At 41.1% G+C, this 12,409-nt stretch overlaps 1 protein-coding gene across 1 annotated transcript in view; it reads left to right on the top strand.

Annotated features, from left to right (window-relative positions):
- Positions 1-12,409, top strand: part of LOC129749239 (E3 ubiquitin-protein ligase TRIM9) — a 579,998-nt gene that overhangs the window by 457,292 nt on the left and 110,297 nt on the right. The window contains exon 5 of the mRNA XM_055744176.1: positions 445-604. Within this exon, the coding sequence (XP_055600151.1) occupies positions 445-604 (160 nt within the window). The remainder of the gene's footprint in view (positions 1-444; positions 605-12,409) is intronic.

The raw sequence follows: 12,409 nt of genomic DNA, 5'->3' as shown, positions 1-12,409 counted from the left end.
ATTTCAAGATGGGAACTATATAAACGAAAAAAAAAATGGAACCGTTCTTAAAACAATCATAGAACTTGTGAGTTTAATGGAGGGTATGAATTTTCACACGCTTGGTTGAAACCAGGGATTGTGCTCAGATTTCTCTCACTCCTCCACCCAACCATCTTAACTTAGTATCAAAGATAAATCACATGTACTTTATCAACTTTACCATTTTCGCTACCACAACCTATCAGTTCCATCCAAAGGCAAATTTTTCGAAACATGTTAGGAAAAAAAGAACGTGTTTATGGTGGCCAAACCAACATGTTAATACTGAGTTGCTGTGGTTTATTTGCTGTCCCAGGTTCCTCGTTCCACTTGAATTCCTTGTCGTTAACCATCACGGATCGTTTATGCTATGTCGTTGGTGCTCATGTTGATGATTCTTTTGCTTCTTTTTCCTCATCGCAGGTTGGCTCGATGCTGATCAACAGGGTAGCAAATACGGACATGACGTGGCACCAGGAGGTAACGAATGCAGCCCCTCGGGTTTCCCCTATCATCGATCTGACGCTGGACGACGCCTCCCTGCATCGGGCCATCGACAACCTCAACTTTATCCAGATGAAACGTGAGTATTGCTGAAGTGAGGGAGAGGGTTTCAATGTCTTGATTAGGCGAGAGGATAACTATGTACCTTCTCGTTGATGCTGCTGTCGATGTTGTTGGGTGAACGTGATGCTGACGGATTAAAAGTTAATCAAAGATGTGATGCTGGGGCCAACGTGTGAATAATAATTTAGTGTATATCTCTTTTGATTTTCCTACTGTTTGCTGAGGAAATAAGGCTTATACTTGACACTTAGCTCTTTATTCATTTATTTATAAACGGGATCCGACAATTCAAGAATTTTTATCATCTACCATGGAAGTAGTGGGTAAAGCATAGTTCATCTAAAATCTGGAAGCCTCAAAACGGGTCTATCTCGGAGCTATGTAAACAAAATAACAATGTTCTGTACTCAAAATTGAGGTTTTTTGTTGCACTTCTAAAGAAAAATAAGAAAAAAAATTACTCCAATATGGTTTTGATGAAATCTCGAACTTTTCGGCGAATACCACTCATCATACTTTGTTTGCTGACTTCAGTGGCCATTTTGTTCCACCATCTCTTCATCTCTGTTGCATCCCGAGTCTCCCTACCATTCTTCTTCATCTTCTTGATGTATTTTTCGACAAAATCACAGAAGTACCCCTTTGCTGTAGTGGCAGTTTGCCAAATCTGGCCAAAATTTTACTGTTCCTTTGTGAGATCTAGTGTACGAAAGAATACGTTTTCTCAGGCACTCTTCCTTGTACATCTTGGAGTCCATGATTTTATTCACCACAAAAACCGGGGTTTCAAATGCAGTTTCCGATCCATAGTTCCACTACGACGCTTGGTATGAGCCTGCCGATCGATAGTATGCATGTCATGGAAACGTTTGAGAATGCTGCACACGGTCGATTTGACCATTTTCAACGATTTCGCGATTTTTGAACCTGGCCCGACCTGACGTCGGGTTTTTGACGTGGGTGTCCAAAATAATTTTTTTTAGCTTCCTTCACGTGTACTCTTTTGAAACAAAAAGAAGAGTAATGAAATGGTCACTGATAGAGAAAACATTCCAAAACAAAGTTGAACAGAGAAGCAATAGCCTTCTCTCCAAATTCACTTCAATTGGCTATCATTCTTCTGAAAATCTGTGTAAGAGTAAAGTATCTTTTTAACAGGCTCAAGCCCAATGCTTTAGCGACAGTGGTCGGCAACCAGCGGCTCTTTGACGGCTCTTTAGCTAACAACGCAAATATTTTTTTAATGAAGTATTCAAAATGGTGCTGAACCGATATTTGAATCTGAAACAAATATAGTCTGTTTCACATAGAATCTGGTCGGATAAAATAGATAATTTCTCCGCAAAGAAATAACGTACAACAAAAGTAAAAATGTCATTTTGTAGGGTTTTTATTGCACTTTAAGGAGAAAAAAAAACATAAAAATCATTTGTCAGCTTTTCGGATGAAAATCATTTTCTGCACAGTACTGTTGGTAACCTCATTCGCCATCTTGTTCCACCACTTTTCCATTTGAGCGGGTTTTTTCATGGTTCTGCCACATTTCTTCAGTTTGCCCTTAACTATTGTCCAATATTTCTCGATGGGATGAAAATCCGGATAGTTTGGTGGATTGATACTTTTTTCAACAAAATCGATCTTGTTCTCCTTATACCACTTAACGACATCCCGGCTGTAGTGGCAGCTTGCCAGGTCCGGCCAGACCTTCACCGGACCTTTGTGGGACCGAATGAGTGGCAAAACCCTCTTCTGGAGACATTCTTCTTTGTGAACATTTCCATTCATTGTGTCCCCAGTGATGAAAATCTTAGTCTTCTTCCTACAACTACAGATCCCTACAACTACAACTACAGATCCCTTGCCAAATCATCAACTTACGAGCAAATTTATCTGCGAAAACAAACTTGAATCTACCCGCAACATTCCCTTTACGCTTCACAAGGTAAAATTTGTAACCGGATATTTGTTCAAAATCCATTTTGAAGTAAGTTTCATCGTCCATCAAAATGCATCCGTTGTACTTGGCCAACACTTTCTCGTACAACTTCCTTGCCCTGGTTTTGCAACCAGGTTTTGTTTCAGCGTCCTGTTGGGGTGTTTGCTTGCATGATACGACCGCAAGCCTTCCCGCAAACAAATTCGTTGAGCTGTACTGTGGTTCATCTTGAACTTTTTCGCCAAATCACACAAGGAGATTCCAGGATTATTGTGAACTGATCGAATAACCTTTGCTCGCTGCTTCCGGTCATATGTTCCACTTTTACGCCTGGTTTGTTTTGCTTTGCAGCACCGAATTTACAGTCGATTTTGGATATTTCAGGAATTTCGCGATCTTTACCCCTGACCACGTCGGTTTCTTTACGTGGATGTGCAGAATTTTCTCTCGCCTTTCGCGTTCCATCGTCGATAACTTTCGACTGACTGCTTCAATCTTGATGAAATTTTCGCCACTAAGTAAACAAACCATCCGGTTTAAAACACTGTCAATAGATTCGCGATGTGACAACTAGGGGCGCTGCAGTAAATTAGAAGATGCGACCAGATTCTATGTGAAACAGACTTTAGCTAGATGGGGATTTATAGAAACCTTGTTTTAACATTTTTTGTTAGACGCTGTTTTTGAAGCATTGGAATGAATTTCGTGATTAACTACTTAATTTTCCATCACCCTTTGATGAAAACGTTTTTTTGAAATAACAAAAGCTGAAATCAAAGTATTTTAGCGCTAGTAATTTATCAATCGCTTAAATATGAAAGTTGAGCTGTAATTAAGCGTAAAAAAATCAAGTCTATCAAAAACAGTAGTTCTTACACAGCATTTTTTTTTTTTGCTGGAAACCAGCAAAATTTTGCTGGTTTTTGTCCTGCTTACTTTCCAACGAAATTTTCAGCAATTTGAATTGCTGAAAACGATCAGCAAACTTAATTGCTGGAAACCAGTTATTTCAATTGCTGGAAATCAGCTTTTTTTTCAAAAAACAATCGGAAATTTTGGGATTCTAAATTAGATTTAAAATTTAAATACCAATATTAGACCTTCATGGCAGTCATATTTATAATTAGAAATTGATTTGTTCATTTTTCTTGAGCTTCATTTATTTAAATTTTTAAAACCAAATAAAATAATATCTGCCAGTAGGTTGGCCACTTGTGGCCATGATTTGGACATCATACTCCATCTGAAATAAAAATAAAGTTATTAGTTTCTTTATGAAATACTTGATCTCTTCAAAAAATTAACCTTTGGCTTAAAAACTTCATCGCTGGAATATAGAAGGGAATGAAATTCGATATCTCCACCATTGCATACACGAGAAACAAACAAACATGTTTCGCGCGCAACGAAAAAAAAACTAGTAAAAACAAAAACAATTTCCATTTTGACAGATCGATTGCTGGGTTTTCAGCAATGAAGAGATGGAAAAATCAGCAAAAAGGGGAATGTTTGCTGGTTCCAGAAAAAATTTGGATTTCTGAACTTTTCCAGCAATTTTTTTTCTGGAAATCGAGGCAAAAATTTACTGTGTAGATGGTTTTCAACATGAATTCATTTAAATATTTTCTCGCTGATCTTGATTTTAACGCATTGGATCTTCATTATTTGTAACGAATTTTCAATTGATTTGAAATCACAAAACAACATATTTATATTGGTTAAACCACAGATGTTTATCAGAAATATAAGTTAGGTAATCAAAGCTTTATCAAGCATAACTCCATACTTCTGGACTTTTGAAATGATTTATTAAAACTAAGAAGATGTCTTGTAAAATTTGTCACTTCCTATATGCAACTAAATCTATTTCAAAAGAAGTGCCTTCTTTTGTTATCCGAAAGAATTTTAAATATTTTTTATTATTTTTTTTTCAATATTTTTTTTCAATCAATAATCAATAATCAATAATCAATTTTACAATTATGTAATGTTAAAACAACATAAACCAATAAACAATACTGAGGAAAAGAACCCTTTTTTTAAAATGTTTTTAAAGATTTATTACGTAGCTAATATTCAAGACGCATATACTTATTTTGATGAAAAATTGATTTGGCTTTTTAGAGCACTGAAATTTTGAAAATCTGTAGTTTTTGACTCTTCTGACTGAAAAGGTTGCCGACGACTGCTTTAGCATATAAGTTTCCTAATCCAATATCTAATTATGATCTTTAATAAACGTGGTTATTAAGGTGGAAAAATTGGGAGAATGGTTTTTTTTTAAACTATTGTCGTGCAACAATGTATGAAAACGTATTAAATCCATCCCAGTAAATATGAATCGACAAAGAGGTAACTCAAATCGACAGAGGGATCGTATCGATCTCTCTAACGATTTTGCATCATCTAATCGGCAAAGAGGAACATACCACGTGTGGGAGCCGTGGACTGTATCTTGCTCTCGAAATGGGGGAATGAACCGAAAGTCCGAAAACGCAATTAACCGGGGAAGATTGGAGATATAATAATTTACTTCACGTATAAACTTAACTTAAACTATATTTCTCTATATTACAACTATTTACAGGTGATTTAATGTTCTTAAATTTCATTCAGAATTGGTGGAACATTTTTCTCTTCACTTTAGGGCGCAACAACCTTTCGCAAGGACGACTTGATTCAAACTGAATTCAAAACTGGCGACTCACACACAGCTTGTGTGTGCAACGCAAAATGCTTCCCTTTCTCGCAACATCCAATGCAATTGTTGTTGTAAAAATGCCGGCCGGCATTTGTCGGCTGTCGTTATGTACATACATGTGTGGCCTTGAATGAACGAAGTTCATACATAAAGGAACCGGCAAAAGAAACATCCTTTCGTGGTGACGCAAATTGCGTTGCGCTGTTGCCAAATTTTCGAGCTGGCGCGAACATACTCCCCGGGGAATGATTGCACTTAACTTGTTGGCTTATGGATGTGTTCAGATTTTACAGGACTTCATACACTTTCTTGATGGACGTTAGGATCGTATTCACCGCCTACCACCCAACCTAGTTTAGTTTCACGTAAGAGCGGAACATGCGCCGCCAATGACATAGCACCAGGCATTAACAATTTAAGGAACCATTGATTTCCCAGTAGCATGTCAATTTTTCCAGATCTATGGAAATTTGGGTCGGCAAGTGCGATATCCGGAGGCAGGGAAAAACAATTTTCAACATCACTTGGTGGAAGGTCTGCTGTGACTTGCTTGGTCAGTAAGCAATCGATGTTTGTGTTCAACGGAGTATATCTTGAACGAACTCGAACAGCAACAGTGCCAGAGGAAATTGTTTTTGTATTATTGGCACATGTCACAGTTTCATGTGATACGAATTTCTTCAATCCTAATTGTGCTGCCATTTCCTCTGTTATTAAATTTACTTGAGATCCACTGTCTAGCAACACTCTACAAGGGCGGGGAGCGTCGTTTTCATCCAATGCATCTACCACAGCAGTTAACAAAAACACTTTCGAGAAATCCGATGATGTTCTACTAAATGACTCCATTTGCGTTTTTCTTAAATCGGTATTTTTGGTTGAAACGTTGCTTAAAGAACTTACAGGAATCGGCTTCAAGTATTGTTCAGCGTGGAGGAGGTTATGATGTCGTCTGTTACACTTATCACATCTTCTATTCGAACGGCAATGCACACTTCGGTGATTTTTCCGAAGACAGTTGAAACACAATTGTTTCTCTTTAGCCTTGGTCAACCGTTTCTGGATTGAGAGTGAATGAAAATTCGGGCAGGTATTGTTGGCATGATCTTGGTTACAGATGTCACACTTGAAAACTGGGCTCTCACTAGTGACGACCGCTGTATTTATATGAATTTCAGCCTTTCCAGGGAACGGCTTTGGCTGTTGCCGTAAGTGAGACGGGGTTTGGGCTTCACATCTTTCAAGGACAAAACACTGTTCTTTGAGGAACTTAATTGCGGATGGATATGAGGGAAGGCTACCATGCTTAACTGTTCCTTCCCAATTACGACGTGTATTTTTATCCAGTGCGTTCGTCAACAAGTGGACCAACATCAATTCTGAAATTCCAGTAAACTCTTGCTCGAGGTACTTTAAGGATTCGACATGCCGAGTACATTCGTCCACCAGTGATCTTAATTCGGCAGAACACTCTTTTGTCATGCGTTTCAAATTGAAAAGACCAGTTATGTAAGTGTCGATAGCGTGGCGTTTGTTCTCAAATCGCTCTTCGAGAATACGCCAAGCATGAGCGTAGTCCCCTTCATTAATGGTTTTCGCGTCAATCAACCCGGCAGCATTTCCTATGAGGGATTTCTCAAGGTGGTACAACTTAACCGCTGGAGAATCAGGGGACCTATCAACCAGATCCTTAAAAATTGCCTTAAATCTTGGCCAACTATCATACTTGCCATCAAAAGTTGGAATGGGCATTTGGAGAGGCTGTTGGATAATGTATGCTGGTGGATTATTCAAGGCAGGTGGCTCGGCCAAAGAAAATGAGGAAATCTGAGAAGAGTGCTCTTCGAGAGCAATCGATACTTTCAGATAAAGCTCTTCAAACTCTCTGAACTGTTCATAGTGTGATATCACTTCATTGGCAGGAACAAGACCAATGATTTTATCTTGAATGGATTTGTATTCAAGATATGCTTCTTTTACTGAGAGTTGATAAGTTTTTATCCTACCTTGAGACATCTTTAGCTCGGATTTATGCTGAGGAACCAACGCTTGGAATATACTGGCAACCTTTCCATGTTCATGCTCCCTGCGGTATATGAGCGCTGTCACTGTATCCATCACTTCCATTTTCTCCACTAAATTTGTTTGCTTCTTGGTGTTCTTCCTCTTTGGCGTGGATGATACTCCGATCTGAGACATTTTTTCGAATGGAAAACACTGGAAACACTGAACAGGATTTACACTTCAATTGTTTTTCACTTTTTTCTTTCAAACAGTAGTTTTTTTTTTTAGTCTTTTTCGCACTTAAGTTTATTGCATAAAAGTCTTCAATTCACTTAGTTCACTTAAATTCCGATGCGCTCCGGGTTTTCGGCATAATTCGAGTCTTTCCAATCCGGTTCGAAGGACCAATGTGGGAGCCGTGGACTGTATCTTGCTCTCGAAATGGGGGAATGAACCGAAAGTCCGAAAACGCAATTAACCGGGGAAGATTGGAGATATAATAATTTACTTCACGTATAAACTTAACTTAAACTATATTTCTCTATATTACAACTATTTACAGGTGATTTAATGTTCTTAAATTTCATTCAGAATTGGTGGAACATTTTTCTCTTCACTTTAGGGCGCAACAACCTTTCGCAAGGACGACTTGATTCAAACTGAATTCAAAACTGGCGACTCACACACAGCTTGTGTGTGCAACGCAAAATGCTTCCCTTTCTCGCAACATCCAATGCAATTGTTGTTGTAAAAATGCCGGCCGGCATTTGTCGGCTGTCGTTATGTACATACATGTGTGGCCTTGAATGAACGAAGTTCATACATAAAGGAACCGGCAAAAGAAACATCCTTTCGTGGTGACGCAAATTGCGTTGCGCTGTTTCCAAATTTTCGAGCTGGCGCGAACACCACGCGTGCCTCGAGTGAGTGCCACGAAATAGTCTAAGACTGTAACAATAATTTCTGCTTGGGCAGAACATACCTAGAAAATCATGCATAAAAACCATCGTGCAGGATCATAAAATCCACCAGCCACTGTATCGCTAAAATTGCACCACAATTATAAACCGCTAAATTAGGCAAGCCACTCTCACAGGCTACGGAACCATCTGTCAAAAGCAGTTCCGCTTCGAGGCGAGATCGACCTAGCCTGTGGAAATTTAACAAACCAGTGTGTTCCCAGCATCGCTAATGCCTTAAGTGAATAAGAATAGCACCTAAGCAACATCTACTGCAACACCACGGTAAGTGGCCACCGAAATATTAACAAGACCCTCCTCTTAATAAAGGGTTCTACGTTACAGGTGTATTGCAATACGAGGCAGTAAGCGTGCCTTGCACGAAGAGTCATTTTGACCACGTATCAGCTCAGCAAGCTTTAGAAGTCAGTAGGCATCACAGCAACCGTTTGTCCGAATACGGGTCCGTACTGGTCAACACATTGACAGGCAACAGAGCTTCCTGCATGGTCGATAGTCATTGCACAGGTAAAGCGATTTTCACAGTAGACAGTCGAATCAAGCAGTTAATCTGGTCATATTTCACCATAGTGAATCGTTTCCGAAGAGAGCCAGGCATTTCTAATCATCCGGGAAAAGTATAAGTTCTCCAAGCGAGGTAAAACTGAAATCATACTGATGTTCGTAGAAAACACTTCATTGGATTCTTTTAAAACAGAAAACACTGTTCGTTGGTGACTCCTGTGGTTATCGCATCTCACCACTCAAACTGGCATTGGAGAGGCCAGACGGAAAGTTCCGGGAGAAGCATCAATTTCTGAAAGAGGTAAAATTGAAACCATATCTGCTGATGTTTGTAGAAATCACCACATTAGATTCTTCGAAAACAGAAAACACCGCTGGTGGCTCCTGTGGTCATCTCATGACACCACACAAGCTGACATTGGTTAAGCCAAAAGGGAAGGTCCGAGCAATCCAAGAAAGGTCCTCATAGGAGGTAAGAAAACTTTAACGAACATGATAGAATTTCGCTTACCAATCTTCGTCATTCAGGGCCTTTCAAAATAGCTGCTGACTGTATAAAAAACGCCTGAAGGGCGGCATAAGAAATCATACTTATCCAAGCTAAAGCAACGAGTGACCAGCTGGAGAAAAATCTCATTGGTGAGAGGAATGCACCTTGAGGACTAGAAAGGACAATACTACCAGGAAAATAACACGGAACGCTGGCAAAAGTGGTAGCTGCAGTGGAGCAATACAGTTGTTCAATTGTGAAAGGATGCATGACTGAGAGGGGTGACATACGCAACTGCGGTGGCGCAATCTAAACGCGTTTCAAGACGCATTGCATGCTTCGAACATTGTCCAGCGAGTGTGAGTGTAGGCGCTGACACATTAGGACGGCACGGGCGTCTATTTTGTATGCGAGAAGTCAACGATTTTGGAGAGACCGATGGAGTGTGAGTGCTGATACGGGACGAATAAGTGCATGCGTCCTTACATACAGCATTACACTTGATTGCATGAAATGTGCACTGTGATATAGAATTATAGAATCATGTTCGATAAAATTTTTGTTTATGTGTGAATCATTATTGTAGAAGAATAACAATTTAAGTCAAAGCTAAAGAGAGTTGGTAACGTTTAATATAAACAAATACTATGAATGAAATCTTTACGGCAATAAGACTATGATAAAGTTTTCAAGTCACCTTAATCATTTGGCAATTAATTTAAAGGCAAACAAATACTGTGAGTCAAAAGAGTCGGTAATAAGACACGCCCTCCAGAGAAACACACGAACACAATCCGAATCGTATGTTTCCTTTCGAGACGCGTGTTTGCCTGCCTGAGAAGTCGACTGCTACGATTGAAAGCACGCATAGAAAAAGACGGGGATAAAGTGCGAGCACAACGTACGAGTGTTTCAAACTGATTTCGCATGTACGCATTCGTATTCGTTGCCTCTAGGTATCTCGACAGGACAAACCGAATGAGCATATTTGCGTGTGTGTCGCGGAAATTAACCGGTGGTATTAATAATTAATAAATAATTAATTATTCTAAGTTCGGTGACTCAACTCTCAATTTTTTGCATGCTCTGTCGATTTCTGAGAGGACGCGCTTACTGGGATCACGTCTGGGAAGACCCTCTCATCCGCGTACTGTTGCAGACTCTCTCGGCTAATTTTTTTCTCGTCCGTGCACGGTACGCAGCTCGTCGTAGCTGGGAGAGAAAAGAGAACAAAGGCGCAATGCTCACTGTCTCTTGTGTGTGCTAGCGAGATTTCAGACCGGTTGGTTGCAGTGATGACCGGAACATTTCAGGATGTTCCATGAGCGCTGCCTTCACTGCTACATTAGAGATGCCATTCGGACCTGGAGCTTTGTTCAACTGGAGAGACTTAGCGATGTCGCGCAGTTCCTCCAGCGAAATCTACTCCTCCTCACTCGTATCCCACTCGTACCTTCCCCGTGCTGTGGGAACAGCTCGTTGACGATTTCTCGCAGTTTGTTCGGACACGATTCATATGGCACACCTCCGCTCCGCGTCTTGGCCGTGAAAATCCTGTAAGCATAGCCCCAGGGGTTGATTACCCTGCAGAGGGCAGACCTCGCAATTGCGTACGACACTCTTCGCTCCGCTCTCGCTGACGGGGACCTCGTTCTCTGCCAAACGTACTTCCTTTTGGCCCTCCTTGTCATCGCAGTTCCGCTCCCAATTTAACACTTCGACAAAGACGTTCCGGTCGAATTGTGTTGTTTTCCAGAGGCGTGCTCCTGTTGTGGTACTTTTTCGACCTGCCCGCGTACTCGTGCCCACACGATAACGAATCGCAAAGTGATCGCTATCGGTGAACACATCCCTTTCCCTCCAGTCGCTCGTCCAGCTCGGACTACTGAAGGTGACGTCAACGATGGACTTGCTCCGATTCCTGTGGTCGGTCCTTGTGTCGCCTACATTTCCCAGGTCTACAGCCTTGTCTGGGCTTCCAGTAGTATCTGGCCCCTGGGCGACCACCGCACTGGAGACATTTTGCATCTTTGCAACTAACCACACCACCAACACAGTCCACACCTGTCATTGCCCTTCCAGGCAAATGATTTGTACCCGTACTCGACACAGCGGAAACAACTTTCTGGTTGCTGGGGGATGGCTATCTGGCAGATAGACCACCCCACCTTTAGCCGCCCACACTCGAGTGCTGCGTTTGCTGCCGCAACCGGAAGTTTCACGAATGCCACCTAAAGTCTGATTCATTTAATATTGGAACACAAACAATTGCGTGTAGTTCAGTCATTTATTAACGAATTCATAATTTGTTTTTCATACAAATGTAGCATTTTCTTCACTCTTTCATAAAAAAAATTAAAAAAAATTATTTATTGCTGTTTCGAAGAAATTCTCTTACTTTTCCCGTAATACGGCACATTAGGCGGCGCACACCCTTTTCGTCCACCGTTTTGGCGATTTGATTCCACCAGTTCTTCATTTGAGTCATGTTCCTAACAAGTTTTCCCTTTGCCTTAAGCCTCCGCTTCGTGGTTGCCCAGTATTTCTCTTTCGGCCGGAACTGGGGGCAGTTTGGGGCGGGGGGTTGAGGTCCTTCGGTATTACGCTGACTCCGTTCGTTGCGTACCATTCCATAACCGTTTTGCTGTAATGGCAGCTGGCGAGGTCCGGCCAAAACATTACTGGACGGTCGTGGGCACGAATAAACGGCAGAATCCGTTTCTGTAGGCACTCTTTTTTGTAGACTTCTGATGTCATTGTCTTGTCAGTGAGAAAGACTTTGGTTTTCTGTCCACAACTGCATATCCCCTGCCAAATCATGTACTTGCGGGCGAATTTATCCGCAAACACGAACTTAAATTTTGCAGGTACATTCCCCCGAGTCGTCGCCAAATAAAATTTTTGACCTGGGATTTGCTTAAAGTCCGCCTTCACGTAGGTCTCATCGTCCATCAGAATACATCCGTCGAACTTGGTCAGCACTTGGTCGTACAGCTTTCGAGCACGGATTCTGGCCACTTTGTTCTGCTTCAGCGTCCGATTTGGCTGTTTGCTGCATTGCTGGCTCGGGATGACCTTATTCCTTCCCGGAGACGAATTCGTCGCACCGTACTGTGAGCGGCCTGGAACTTATTGGCCAAATCGCGGTCTGAAAGATTGGGATTCCTCTTGACGGCCTTGATGACTTTCCCACGCAGTTTCCGGTC

This window comes from Uranotaenia lowii, chromosome 2, assembly GCF_029784155.1.
Source record: "Uranotaenia lowii strain MFRU-FL chromosome 2, ASM2978415v1, whole genome shotgun sequence".
Classification (NCBI taxonomy): domain Eukaryota; kingdom Metazoa; phylum Arthropoda; class Insecta; order Diptera; family Culicidae; genus Uranotaenia; species Uranotaenia lowii.
The sequence above is the reverse complement of the archived record's forward strand: the minus strand, read 5'-3'. Positions and strand labels throughout refer to the sequence as shown.